The 15,130-nt window shown below is 37.7% G+C and overlaps 1 protein-coding gene across 1 annotated transcript in view; it reads right to left on the reverse strand.

Annotated features, from left to right (window-relative positions):
- Window positions 1-816: 816 nt before the first annotated feature.
- Window positions 817-15,130, reverse strand: part of LOC149262430 (alcohol dehydrogenase-like) — a 132,068-nt gene continuing 117,754 nt past the window's right edge. The window contains exons 5-11 of the mRNA XM_089379274.1: window positions 2,093-2,142; window positions 1,677-2,002; window positions 1,493-1,575; window positions 1,301-1,376; window positions 1,096-1,157; window positions 916-1,011; window positions 817-873 (exon numbers count right to left, since the gene is read on the reverse strand). Of these exons, the coding sequence (XP_089235400.1) occupies window positions 817-873; window positions 916-1,011; window positions 1,096-1,157; window positions 1,301-1,376; window positions 1,493-1,575; window positions 1,677-2,002; window positions 2,093-2,142 (750 nt within the window). The remainder of the gene's footprint in view (window positions 874-915; window positions 1,012-1,095; window positions 1,158-1,300; window positions 1,377-1,492; window positions 1,576-1,676; window positions 2,003-2,092; window positions 2,143-15,130) is intronic.

Genomic DNA, 15,130 nt, shown 5'->3' on the forward strand with positions numbered 1-15,130 from the left:
TTCCACTTCTTCAAATTGGGCTAATTTCGTTTCAGGGAACTATTCATGCACTTCAGATCCTATATTGGTGCCATCACATGATCATTGTACTCTAGGTTTACAAGGAATGATTAAACATGACATTGGATGGTGGGCTGGTTTGGCAGAGGGTGCAAATGATCCATATGGCAGAACCGTCCATATTGATTCTCAACATGAGAGATTTGTTGCCAAGGGTTACAATGCAAGGCATCTGGCTGCAGGAGCTCCAGGCGTTCCTTTGTTTGAAATTTTTGTAACAAAAGACAGTGATCAGAAATACAAGGAGCAGGTGGTCTACTTCACGTCTACTTGCAGCGAATGGACAATCTACAGATGCTTCCTTTTCAGTATCACCTAAAGTTACTGAAGACTCAGATACTGACACAAAAAAATTATGATGTAGATGTGGGAGATGAGGGATTGAGACAGGTTCTTAAATATCTTAAGGCTGGGATGCCTAGCCTAAAATTCAAGGTGTTGAAAGTTGTGACTCTAGAACAGGAAAACACAGATATAATCTCAGGGGTTTTTGAGCAGTTAATCCAGGATGTCAATAAAGAGAAGGATGATGAAACTTTGAATGAGATGACTTGGTAAAGAGAAGGGTTTTCAAATTAGTGAGAGTGGTTTGGGAAACCATTTATTTTTCAATTATATAGAATTGAGACAGATTCTAAGAGATTTTAGTTCGAATGGTTTGGTTAACAATTTGTTTTCTAATTATATAAAATTAAAGTTTCAATTTTTTGTAACTGTCCATTACTGATATTTATTTTAACTGTATGTTAATGATATTTATGGAATAATTGTTCCTAATGTAATAGTTGCAGCTGATAACGATTCTCCATCAATCTACATCACTATTAAAAAAGGGAAAAAGACTAGCTGTTTTACCTCCCGAGTAGCCAAGAAAGAATTATACAAAACACCTGTATTTCCAATGCATTCGAAGCTATAATCCACACCTCCTTGTGTCTTCTCTGCTATTACCTGACATAAATATAACTTTCTCCTTATCGTGAACCAAAGATAAATCTGTGAACATTTTATTAAGCAAAAAATCATTTAACTTACCTCTTGAATGGGCTTTTCATGGTCCTTTGGATTAATGCATTCAGTCATGCCCAAGGCTTTCACTGCATTGGAAATGAAGTTAATAGGTGAGTTTCTACTTAATTCCCTAGTTTCAGTTATGATGATATTCAGTTTAGTTGGTTCTACGTAATTAGGACTTAGAAAATGTATGGTTGTCCGATCTTCATAGGAGAATCCATTTCACCTTTGATGAACTTGCTTGAATTTGTGTCAATACCAATTATCTTGGAGGCACCTCTCATTCTTGCACCCGTTGTGACCTACAGAGTGCCCATGAAAACATCATGAGTACACTTTAGAGAATATCATGAAATCTGAAATTGTTTGTAGAGAATATCACATAAAACTGAACTAGTGTCAGGATGATATTACTGACAACAAGGCCAATGGTACCAAGGCCAAAAATGGCCACAGTTGATCCACTTTGGATGTCAGCTGTGTTGAAAATAGCTCCAACACCTGAACAATCAAAAGAGATATTGCTCATTCTAATTGTAAGTTGAATATTGTAGCTCCAATATTGAGGCTTAGATGCATAAAAAAAGTCACAGTAAATATACCAGTGGCTATTCCACAACCAAACAAGCATGCTTTGTCTAGTGGAGCCTCTGGATTAATTTTGGCAACACAATCATAGTTAGCAACTGTGTATTCGCTAAATGTATAAGTGGACATGAAATGGTAAATGGGCAATCCCTTGATTGAGAAACGTGTCTTTCCATCGTTTCTCATCACTTTTCTTGTGAGATCGATTTTGAATTTATCACACAGATTAGTCTTCTTAGATTTACAAAACACACAATCTCCACACTCTCCTGTGAACAAGGGAATTAGATGGTCTCCAACCTTAATATCTGTCACGCCTTCTCCCACGCTCTCTACTATCCTGCAATCCTAAATTGTATGCTCTTATTTCGTAATTTGTTCGAAAAACATATAATCAGACTCATATTAATTGTAACTAACAAAGGTTTACCCAACACCCTCGTGTCCAAGTATGCGAGGAAAAGTTTGCATGTTTTCATCCTGCAGACATACATAAGCCGTTTGAAGTAAAACAATTATGGCCAGCAATGAGTACCAATAACAAGCATAATGGTGGTCGGGGTGCAGGCGTTAAAGACAAACGCTCAAAACCTGATACAATCTCCTCTAATTCTAGTAGAATCCCTTCTTCTTTCTCGGGCGGAGTATCAGTCATCTATTACTAGACTGACTGTTTTATAAATTTTCCCCTTTGTAGCCGCTATAATCAAATCCTTTACATTAATAGCCCAAACCTTCGTTATCGGGCACAATTTCATAACAGAGGGGCTCTATACACTATCGGCACTGTCTTTACAATAGAAATGGAACAATACACATAAAACCACTATCGGCGCTGTTTAAAATGGAAAACATGCGAAAGCGCATAAAATACACTATCGGCGCATCGCTTCCCGGCAGTCACAACAGACCGGGCTTAACACCTCCGCAACATTTTCCCCGATGCAATAATATACAGCGATGTGATATAGTTCCATGATCTAACGGTTGCGGTTAATCGTGATCCGACAGTCAACTATTCGTCTGATCAATAAAGTTGCTCGGAGGTTCCCCGTCGTAGATCTAACCCCCAACTGATTCGACGACCAAAAGTGATTTTGGGCACACAAACTGCACAACCCTTAACCAAATTCTGGACCCGATGGTAATTATAAATCGCCAATATAATAAAGTTTGGGTCCAACCTCTCGCTTAACACCCGTTCACTTTTTCAACCCAAAATCCACCAGATGACAAGGCCGAGAGATCTACGGCTTGCAGGATTCAACTAGCGCGCAGGTTAGTCAATGAAATCAACGGTGTAGGATGACTGTGGTACATCTCTTGATTTAAGAATTTAATTCTTTCAACCATCCGCAGTTATAAATATAGCAACAAAGACTTAAACAATCACACTGAAAATAATTTACCATACCGAACATGAATTTAAAGTACCTTTTGTTATCACATAGATTTTCCTTAGAAGTTATTTAAAAGAAGGAAAGTGTCCAAGGTAACTACAAACCAATCTTTCCAATCTATACTCAGAGAGGGCTCTCTCTTTATAATTTAGCATTGTTTTGATAGGATATTAGGTTAGTTATTAATGCTTAAGGAATTTGTTTTGATTTGTTTGGTGGAATTAAGGAAACAGATGGGTAGAGCAGGTATTTAGGCTATTGGGCTATGGAGTCAAGAAGGAAAGGTTTATCAGGACTTGATTAATCACTGAGGTAAGAGTTCTCAAGGCAAGCTAGCACAACAAGGACAAATACGAAGGTTTCAATGGATGAAAAATCTTAACCAGGGCCAAGGGAAATGAAGAATCCTTAACAGGGATTAAGATGAAGAAGGGAGGTTTTGGCAAATAGCAAGGGAAATTAAGAATCCTGTACTAAGGGCCAATAGAGGGAATGAATTACAGAAGTAAGAGAGCAACTAAGAATTCTCAAACTTAAGAAATTTAGTAGAAAACATTATATAAGCAAACAGTTAAAACAAAGAGCACTTAAGCTAATTCTGATGATATTACTCCTTGTTTTCTTTTAAGAATTATAAGAAACACATATGATATTTCATAACATAGAAGGAAAATGATAATTAAACTCAGAGAAATCATACTAATTTGTTTCTCACAGTGCACATGAATCGAGTGAAATGTCCTCAACTTTATTTAATCCAGTAAACCAATCCAGCCTTGATTACAGTAGCTCCTTTAGCTCAAAACAAAAGTCTACAGAAATGCTTTTTTTTTTTTTTTTTTGACAATATCGGTTGCTATATATTGATTGAAAAAAGTGATAAGGCATGAAGCCGTACATAGATTACTTCGATAGCACTACAAATCCAAGGATAGAGCATGAGGTTCCTATCCTTGAATTGGTTTCTGTAACTTCTGACTAATAAACAACTAGTACTACTATAAATCCGGACGTATTGATGACACAAAAGTTTGCATTTACAATACATAGTTAATCAATGGAAATATGACTGATATTTCTCGCTGTGGAGTCCTCTGGGTGCTGTTCTGCTTCCATTGGCTTTGCGCTTGAAGATGTTGATTTTTCTTTCTGCTTTGTTTCCATGATTTCCCTTAGAATTGCCAGCGATTCCTCAGCATGAATGCATCTATTGTTGAGCCCGTTGAACTGCTCCTGAAGTGAATGAACCCTGTGGAGAAACAAATTCATTTCTGTGCGGTATTTGGAGTGGAGATTTCTGAACTGTTCATCGAATTTTGCTTCCAGGCTTCGTATCTGCTCAGCGTGCCTAGCTTCCATATTTCGCACTTGATCTTCCAGAATTCGTTGTTGAGCTCTGACCTCATCAAATTCGGCTTGGAGGTCGCGGCAATGGAAGCATTGCTCAGAACGAGCCATCACAAATTGAGATTGGATTCTAAGAGGGACAGTTTCACTGTGATGGTCAGTTGACTCCTTCTGGCTGCAGGAGAAGAAGGGGAGGGGCCGGGTTATGATGCACGGGTTATCGACAGAGCTGTAAGAGATTGAAGATAAACAAAAGAACTTCGAACCCACCGAACTCACTTCCAAGGAAAAGGAGAGGTAATTAAGAAGGTTCTGATTGATAGCGCACAGAACAAAGAGGTATAAACTTGAAAATAGAGGGGATGAGCCGGTTAGAGGCGAACTGAGGAGGCAGGATGGAAGGAAGGGGGACGGCCAGCAAGGGCGCAGAGAGAGAAGCAGAAAATGGTGAAGGAGGGGCACTAAAGCTCTTAGCTTCCCTCCGAAGCTATTCCTGAAAAAAACCACGAGATTGATTAGAGAAAAGATAGACAGAGCATAAAAAGCCGATACCAGAGCAGGGGATCTCCGTCGTGACTGATCCAGGGCGCCTTCTTTGTTCCCGCGGGGCTGCTCTTGATCATAGTGATGAATGACAATAATATGCCTTCCTGAGCCCGTATTTATGGATCGGGACCAACTGCAACGGCCTGAATGCATATCAAAGATCGGATCCTCTAAAATAATTAGATATTTTTCTATATCTCTAGGACGATTCACTGTGGCAGCAGGATCATTCTTCCGTCCTTCTCTGTGGTGATGATTTTTCCTCGAGATATCAATTGATCTGAGGATCGAATCCTGAGTGTGACTGCTTGAGCACTTCGAGCTATGCCCTGAGGCTGTTTTTGCCATACCCATCACACGCTTGCTGGGATTGCGCGCCTGAGCGTTGTCAGTATCAACCTGCTTCATGGCAGAGGCTGGAAAAATGCTCTTTGACTGTGCCTCAATGCACCTTCCGCTTGTCCGACTGCTTTATTTGCATGTTTATCCGCTTCCCTATTGTATGTGCGAAGGATGTGACAGAATCGGATTTTTTCAAAATGTTCGATGAGGAGGTTGATGCGTTGGATATGCTGTTGAAGACTACTGTTTGGGGATTTCCTGTAATGGTTCATGCAGCCAATGATTATAGAGGAGTCTCCTAGAACAAGTGCATTTCTGATTCCCCTGCTTTTTAATTGCAACAATCCTTGATACAGAGCAAGAACCTCGGCGTTATTGTTTGTTTTTTCCCCTAGACTCCATTCGTAGTTGCCTATTTCTTCTCCTGATTCGTCTATGATAATGCCTCCTGCGCCTGCTGGTCCTGGATTGGACTTGGAGGCTCCGTCAAAGAATAGGATTGGGCAGTTGTTGCTCAGTATCCATCTTTTGAATTCCTGAGATGGTAGCCTTATTTCCCAGTCTTTGGTCTTATGTTGAAGCTGCATGACATTTCTCTGAATGCTCTGGTGTTGGCCTGAGCTACCTAGGATATGCCTGATCATGAGCCTCTCTTCAATTGTATAATCAGTTGCTTTAATTGTTCTTGAACATTTGACAGCCATTGTCTCCTGCGCCAATAGATGAGCACTGCTACACGTTTTCCAGACATTGCCTTCTTTGTTTTGAAATATTTTCTTGTTTCTAGTGAGCCAGATTTTCCAAAGGAGGTTGTGGGGAATGATGTCCCAGGTTCTTGTAACTATCTTGCTCCGTTTATCTTTCCAGGGGCAATTCCTTCTCCAATCTTGGATTGTCTCAGCAATGTTTTGCTGAGGCTGCCATGTTATGTTGCCCAGATTGGCCATGATGGTCCAGCATTTCTTCGCAAAGGCGCAATCAAGAAATAGATGGTGGATGGTTTCCTCCTCGGAGCAGCAGTTAGGACAGATTGAAGGTCCATATATCCCTCTCTTTCTCAGATTTTCCGAAGTGAGGATTCTGCCCTTAAGCAGCAGCCAAATGAAGAATTTGACCTTGGGGATGGCCTCAGACTTCCATATTATTCTCCATTGGTTCCAGACCGGAGCCTGATAAGTATTGTTGCAAATGAATTGGTAGCCAGATTTAATGGTGTAACATGAGCCCGTGGGGTCCCATCTAAACCCATCTAAAGCTCCTTTTTTAATAGGGGCTCTGTTTTGAAGATTTTTAAGGAGGGCTTGATAGCTAGAATCCAAGTATGGGGGAATAACTGGGAATTCCCAGCTAATCCAAGCACCGCTCTCAGCATCCCATTTTGAAATTTGGTCCAGCCTCTGTATGCCTTTGCTGTGAAGATAAAGGATGAAGGGAATGGCTTCTTCAACAGTGTTTAAGGGTTGAAAGCCCATGATTTTGTCAGTGGCATAATTAATACTGCTCCCATCCCCCGGAATCTTTGAGGTGTTTTGAATAAGAGTGGGGATTGCTTTCTTGCAAAGATGCCAGATTTTGGTGGAGTCTCTTATAGGAATATCAGATTCAAGAAGTCTTTGTCTGTTGTCCGAAAGATATTTGCATTCAATGACCTGTTTCCACCAGGCTTTTGGTTCACTAATTAGTCTCCAAGCCATTTTAATCCCAAAGGCGAGGTTTAGAATTTTGGGGGATCTGATTCCCAATCCACCTCTGTCTGGAGATTGAATTACACTTTTCCAATTGACCAAATTGTATCTATTTTTTTCTTTTTTCCCTCCTTGCCATAAAAAATTGCGGAGAGCTATTTCAAGCTTATTGTGGAACGAAGCAGGAGCTTGGTAAAGAGTGAAACGATATAAAGGTAAGGAGGAAATGCCTGATTTGAGCAGGATTAGTCTGCCCGCTGGGTTAAGCCATTGAGTCCCCCATTGCTGTACCTTTCTTTTGACTTTGTCGATTATTTCATTCCAGGTGGAGGCTTTAAGAGAGCCCAAGGTGACCGGCATCCCAAGATAGGTGAAGTGGTCCCAGGTTTCTTTGTAGGCTACTCCAAAGATATTGGCAATATTGTGGGCTGTTTGGTTGGAGATGTTCCATCCATAGATGCAGCTTTTCTGAAAGTTGACTTCTCCTCCAGAGCACTCCATAAATTTTACAGAAATGCTTTTTAATCCACCCTAATTACTTCAATTTGTGAAGTATTTATACAAAAAGTAATACAAAATATCTCATAACTATATGAGATTTATTCTAGGAAACAAAAGTTATCTTCCACACGAAGATAGAGATAGATGGAAAACAGATTGTTTGTTGTCCCTATATTTGTGAATGTGGTGGGTACTGGAACTCGGATTTGGCTCTTGCAGTTTCCTCGGTATTTATGTGCTGTACTTCACTCTTATCTTCACCTACTGATACTCTTTACCTGTGCTGATACTCTTTACCTATACTGTTTCATCCTTTCATCCTGTATTACCAGATTTACCATGGTAAACATCTTTTACTCCACAGATTTACTATAATAAACTTATAGTAAATAAGTCAAACTGGTCCACTGTTGGGACTCAGAAATTTCATATTTTCATCCACCTTTTTCTTCACTATTCCTTACATTTCATCATCCCATTAACCTTTTATCATATCATTTTCATACATACATTTGGGTTTCACCTTCTTATTTTCCATTTTATTCAATTTTGTATTACAAGTGAATTTATGATTAAATATTAGAAAATATACATATTATATATATATATATATATATCAAGAATATGTGAGTTTTGTGATGTGTAGGAAATATGTGAAGAATTAATATCTCCTCCACCATATTAAGGAGATAATTATGCAAGCCTATTCCTAAGGAGAAAATCATGGAGGATTTGGTTGGCATATCTTATCCAAGATATGTGAGAGATTTATGGAGGATTCAAAGGGATCATATTTTGTAATAATGGGAAAGTAGTTAAAAATGCTTGAGAGATTTGTGGGATCATATTTTGTAATAATGGGAAAGTAGATTAGTGGATGATCATTATGAGTTTGTTACTCATCCCATTGTATAAATAGGAGTACAATCTCCTCCATGTGTTATCTGGAAGTTTTTGTAATCTTAGAATTTTGGAGTATGTAATCTTAGAAGCTTAGAGTTGTAATCTTAGAGTTGGTTTGTAATGGAGATTTTGAAATAAAGGATCATACTTCAATTTTGCTTCTACATCTGAGTCTCCATTGAAGTGGTGTGCTTGTGGAGTTATGGAGGGCCCCCATGGCCTCACTTGCATGCTTATTTGTTTATAATTTACTTTATGTTTTTGTTTGATTTCAGCTTTCAAGTTTTATTAAATGTTCTAATATTGGAAGGATCTTATTTGAAAGTGTTTTTGTAAAAGAACCATAAGATCTCATACAATGATTAGATCTAGGTTTACTTCATTTCCGCTTTTAAGTTCTAATTAGATGATCTAATTTTGGAAGAGATCTTGTAGAATATGTTCTTGTAAGAGAATCATAGATCTGAAACAATTGTTAGATCTAGGCTTGATTAGTTATTGAAAGAGATCTTAATGAATATGTTCTTGTAAGGGGACTTTAAGATCTTGGACAAATTAGGAATCTTCTTAGATCTATATATTTTAGATAAGCACTTCTAAGTTTACCTTCCCGGGTTGACATTAAATTAAAATCTAATTTGCATCCACATTTTAGACCACACATTTTGGCGCCGTTGCCGGGGAAGTGCAACTAGAAGGATTTAGTAATTGTTTTTATGCATTTGTTTTTATGGACTAATTTGTGGAACTTGGTGACAGCAGGTTCGTAAAGGAGTTCAAAGTTTGGAGCATTTTTATTTTCGTACATAGTTATTTTAAATTTAGTTTTTATTTTAAACCCCCCATTTCTCACTAATCCATCTACGGATGATGAATTTGACAATGTTGAACAGGTACTTCTTGGAGAGCAAGGACAATAACCTTGAGCCAACTCTAAGACAAGATTCTCACATACTTGCAAAACATAATGTAAAATTTTTAAATCTTGATGTGAGCATGTTCGAATTTTTAGTCCGTAGATGGCTTCATTGGAAGCATTCTTTTACTTAGAAAATAAAACATCTTTTAAGTTAATATAGAATAGATTAGAAAAATAAAAATGAGATCTCATTAGAAGTCATTATCATTAGAAGTTTTTAGTTTTGTTTTCCAAAAATAAATCATCATGAATAAAAAGAACTGCTTCATCTTTGCATTTCTATGTCTTGTTTCTGTATCACGGGTGAGCCAGGAGCTTGATTATCGGAAAGCTTTGTCTTCCGAGAGTCTAAATGCCCTCGTGACATTGCAGAAAGAGTGTAGATATTGCACGGTTTTGTTGCAGATCTTAATAGTGTTTTATCCATCCACACTAACCTGCATAAATACAAATAAATCAAGGGATTAGTATGCTCTCTTCCCGCGCTTCGTGCGATTAGGAAGATCAAGAAATCTATTGATTTACTTCAAATAAAAATACTCTCGCTGGAAAATTGATATGCACTATGACAATAAAGAATTTTGTGAATAAGAAATAAAACATTCACGGGGTTATTTGCGTTTGTCATCAACAAAATCTCCTGGTGAATCCATACACAGATCAGTTAAAACTTTGCGATTTTGGTAGTACGGATCCGTATCATATTTCACCTTTTGTCAATTTAGTGAGACAATATTTCTATTTTTGGTGGCTACGATTCAAACCTGGTCCTTCCTCTGTAGCAGATCGACGAAGAAGGGAGAAGATAAATATGCCTTGTTATATAAACAGTCCATCCTTTGCGTTAGATCAAATCATATTGTCATTACATTGTTTGGGGAGCTCACTTAATGTTTTGGACTAATATATAATATCTAAAATTGGCAAAGTCCTGAAACTGTTCCTATATAACATATACGAATTTGAAATTGAGCAAGGTGGCAGGAGTCTAGAATTTCTATCTTCCTAGAGTGCAGTTGCAGCCACCATATTAGTGCAATCCACGCACTTGTATTTCTTGGAGCAATTTTCGATGGAAATCTTACAGATATTTGGAGATTTTCCAGATTAAATTACGAGCAGAAAGAAATCATTTTACCAGCTCGCCATGAGCTCAAGAGCGCTGCCATCATTAAGCAGGTATACCCCTCCAATCACATAACACCTCAGTGTCATCCTCCTCCTCTTTGTCGAAGTCGATAGTCAGAGCTGCTGGCTGGTTCTTCATTTCTGTTTCAGTGTTCAAATCGAGCAAGCAAGTCCATCACCCTGGCAGCACAAAATCGTTGAAATGAACCTCAATTTGCACATCAAAAAGGCTCTCGATCTCCTCCACAAGTGTGTCCTAGCGAGCACGCATTTCGACTCTATTTTCATTGAAAAATCAAGAGATTCAATCATGGCTTTTTCTGGTCCACAAGTCGATTGTCCAAATTTCAAGCTTGTTATCGTTGGTGATGGAGGCACCGACCAAGAGAAGTTTGGTGGCCTTAGAGAATTGCATCAACGAACAATGCGCAACACGTTCATATCCTGCCTCAAAGAAAAATCTTCATATGCCTTCAATCCCGTTTTGTTTTGCATTTCTTTTGGTTTGTTTTGTATTTTTAGATTTATTTTGTTTTGATTTGGTTATTTATTTTTAGTTATAATCTGTGTTAATTTTTGTTATTATAATTATATTAATATATTAATATAATTATAATATGTTATGTTTGTTATTATAATTTGTTGTATATATTTAATATCTGTTATGTTGTTAGATTAATATAATTTTAATTATGATTTGTTGTATATATTTGTTAGTTATGTTATTTAGTTATTAACTAATGTTTGTTATAAAAATTGTATTAATATATTAATTATATTAATATATTAGTATCTTTTATAATTGCATTAATTATATAGTTATAATTTCTTGTTATGTTGGCTATGTATTTTGTTATTATATGATTCTCTTAATACATTGTTTTAGATTATCATTTTGTTAAGATTGTTATCATTTAAAAAAAATAAAAAAATAAAAATAATAATAAAAAATTGTTGTGTGTTGTTTTGAAGGGTGAATATTGGCATGTGAAGGATATTGGCATAAAATAAAACTTTGCTTAGACTGCACTGCTTTCTCCAATTCTTTTTCAGTTTCTTTTAACTGATCATTTAACTTAAGGACTAAGTCCATAAGTTCTTCCTCCTTTTGCTTCTCTATAACTTCTGCAATTTGAGGGTGGTGGAGAGGAGGGATCTTAAGCTGCTTCTTCAGTGTAGCTATATCATCATTCTTCTTTTTAATCAACTAATCTGCTTCTTTGACATCTTTGGGATCATATCCCAACTCAATCACTAAGTGTTCTAAAATTTTTATCCTGGTGTCTTTAGCCTGAGAGGAGGCCTTTTCCAGTTGAAGCTGTGTAGAGGTATTGGTCAATGAGTTCTGCAATTGATGTACTGTGATGGCTTTATTAGTCAATGTGGAATACACCATCTCACCCGTTTGTTTGTGCAGTTCTATTTGGTCAATGGGATGAATATGCTTTGCCAAAACTTCAAAATCAGTCTTCAAATAATCAACCATGGATCTTGGCTGTTGCACATTGGGCTTGAGGAAGCTCATCTGCATCTTTCCTTCCTTTCTGTCAAAGGCTGAAATCAACCTTGTCTGGATGGTTGGAACCATTATGAGATAGTGAGCATAGGTCTGAGCTTTTAGTTTCTCATTCCTTGCTTTAATTTCTTTATATATATATATATATATATATTTTTTTTTTTATGTCCTGGCTTTGTCCTGAAGGAGCTCTGAATAAAGACACCTATGTGCTCTGTTGTCTTTCCAATGCTTGTATCTGTGAAGTAGATGGTGTCCCTCCTATTGAAATGGTTGGCCCGCTATCACTTCTTTCGGCTGTTTTTTTTGCCTGATGTTCCTCACTGTACTCTTCTTCTGCATATGGGTTTAACCTTTGCCTTTTAGCAAAAGTTTGATCAATAGGAATAGTAGAAGGAGTGGCCTCATCTCAACTTCTCTTTGGATTCTTTTCCTCATTCAGAGGAGTCTGCAAAATGGGAGGGTTGCTCATGTTTAGTTCTATTTGGTATAGCTCCTCTGAAATTTCTACTTGCTCTGAATCTTCTACCTATTCTGATGACTTTTGTTGCTCTGATGGCTGTGTGCTGTGTTCCTGTGACTATTGTTGTGATGAAGTTTCTCCAGGCACCTGTACAAACGAATCTTCATCAAGCCTTCTTTCTAAATCCTTCAATACATTATCAACTGCAACTTGTGTGCTATCATGATCTACCAGAGTGCCTTCCACCCATTCAGATTGGTTGGCATATTGTTCAATTTCTGGAATCCTATGGTGGATATAGGGAGATAGCTTATTTTTCTGCCTTATGCTACAAATAAAGTTGTGGGGATCATAGGTCCAGATGAAACTCTATTTTAATCTCAATCTTTGGAGGATTTGATTTGCCTCCTTTCCTGCTTCTCTATTATTGCAAATAAATGGGCCTAGATGATATTTTATTCTTAGCTTGGCCTTCTTATTGGTTTTGACAAAGTGAATCTCATCAGAATTGATCATTTGTCTGTAGTACTCTAGAGCAAATAATCGCATGGGGAGATATCTAGGTAATTTGTAAGGAGGCAGCTCACACCCATAAATCCTGATTTCATTATGGTTTTGGTATAAGTACCAATCCCCTACTTTGTATGTTTGGACAGCCAGAGAACCCTCTTAATGTCTGCATTGATTCTGGGAGGGGGACTTCCTAATAACATTGTATTCACTATATGTACAAATAGGTCAATAAAATCTATATATGGATAGGGAGAAGAACTAGACCTGTGGAATAGAGAGGTCCAGAAGATGACAGATCTAGGATTCCCTCTAGTATCAAGCTTTTGGACAGAGAAGGGAAACTTATCAGTTTGGTAGTAGAGAAACAAATGATATAGGACTGATGAATACTTGAACACTCTCTCATTTTCTAATCTCATGAATTGATCATGCATTTTATCTGCTATGAATTTTGCATAATCAAACTTGACTGCAGGAGGTTGACCAGGGGTAAAAATAGACACATAGGCAAAAATGATCTCATCTACATATTCATTAGTGGTAAAACCTAAAATTCATGATATCATTGTTGTGATATCTTTGCCCAGATCAGAAAAGGTGGCTAACACGTAAGGAGGGGGGCCTTTTGGCATGTACTTTTCTTCAACAATGAAAGTCTAGAGGATTTGGGTACTTTTGGAACTAGATAGTTTAGAGAATCTTTTAAGCAAATCAGCAATGGTAAGGTGGGTGAGGTCTTGACCAGGGTGTAATTGTAACATTTCATTTATGGATTCAGTAGTGATAGTGAACATGACTTTCTAGTTTGGGGACATTATAGCTCTTGTGATAGGGTCATAATTTGCATGACAGTAGTGAATAATCTCTGGGAAGACATGAACACTGGGAAATTGATACTTGGGAAGGTTTGATTCCTAGAGGCCTATCTTATTTGCATGGTTCAAATAGTTGTCTCGGTGTTTACGATGCAATTTCAAAGGGGTTTCATCGAAGGTGAGGTCTTTTACCTAAAAATCTTTGTCATCCAGGGGAAGATGGCCTAAATCTCTGTGGGGAGTGGTAACTGGCATGAAATTCAAGGAAACTGGGGCGTCCATCCTTGGTTCTTTTGGATTCAAGGACAATAGCAGAGTGTTTCAGGGGATTTATGGAAAAATGGGTCATCTCGGAGAGTTTCAAGACTGTCAATAGATTAATTTCACTAAATTAGTTAATTTATAAAGCAATTCAGTTCAGGTTCAGTATGAAAATAGGGTTTCTTGGTTGAAAACGGGGTAAATACCTGGTGCTGGAAGAAATGGACTAATGGCACTGGTGCAATGTTCGCAGGAAGAGCACGGTTTCGCATTGATAATATGGAGTTCAGCGGCTTCTGGAAGTTGACGGTTGGAAACAAGTTGACAACTCGAACGTACTCTGCATGTGCATGGGGAACATGAGTTTCTTTTCTTGGTAAAACAAAAATAATGAGTATTTTTGGTTTTATTTGCAAAGTCAATGGATTTGGCGGGTATAATGGGAAAGCGATAGTTGGCGCCAACTAACAGAGGCGACGTTTTTTCGTTTAGCGAGGGTGGTAAGCGGAATTTATCGCACCGCTTTTGAGGGCTTGGCGGTATTGGGAGAGGTTCGCTCGATGCCATTCATCAGGCGACACGTAGTGGCAGTGTGAACAGTAAAACCGCTCACATCGGGCAAGTAAAGTTCGGCATCGGAGGCCGCTCGATATGAGAGTCAACCATTAGATCTGAAGGGGTCAGATCATACGGTGATCGGGGCAATGATTTGATCGGGAGTTAATGAAGGGGCCTGACAGGATAATAATTGCGGATTAAGGATATTTAATGATGTCAGGGATGATTTGATTGGAGGACGGTTATTAATTAATCACAATTTGACTAATTAATCCCTTTTAACATGGTAGAGGGTTATGGTTCTTAATTAATCGCAGATCGATTAATTAATCCATGCAATTATTTTATTATGGTTTATATTTCAAACCGGGGCGGGATATTAACATATGGAAATTTAATAATATATATGGGAAAGGGGTGTATTTTTGGGATTTAAATATATAAATAAAATTAGATGTTAATATGAAAATGAAAATGGAAAGCGCTAAGTAAAATATTTTTGAAATATATTGACATTTCCGCATTCGAACATCACAACTTAGGCTTAAGTATATTTGTGGGTTTTTATATG

This window comes from Pinus tabuliformis, chromosome 6, assembly GCF_031772625.1.
Source record: "Pinus tabuliformis cultivar Carrire ecotype Pingquan chromosome 6, CPIR1, whole genome shotgun sequence".
In the NCBI taxonomy this organism is placed as follows: Eukaryota; Viridiplantae; Streptophyta; class Pinopsida; order Pinales; family Pinaceae; genus Pinus; species Pinus tabuliformis.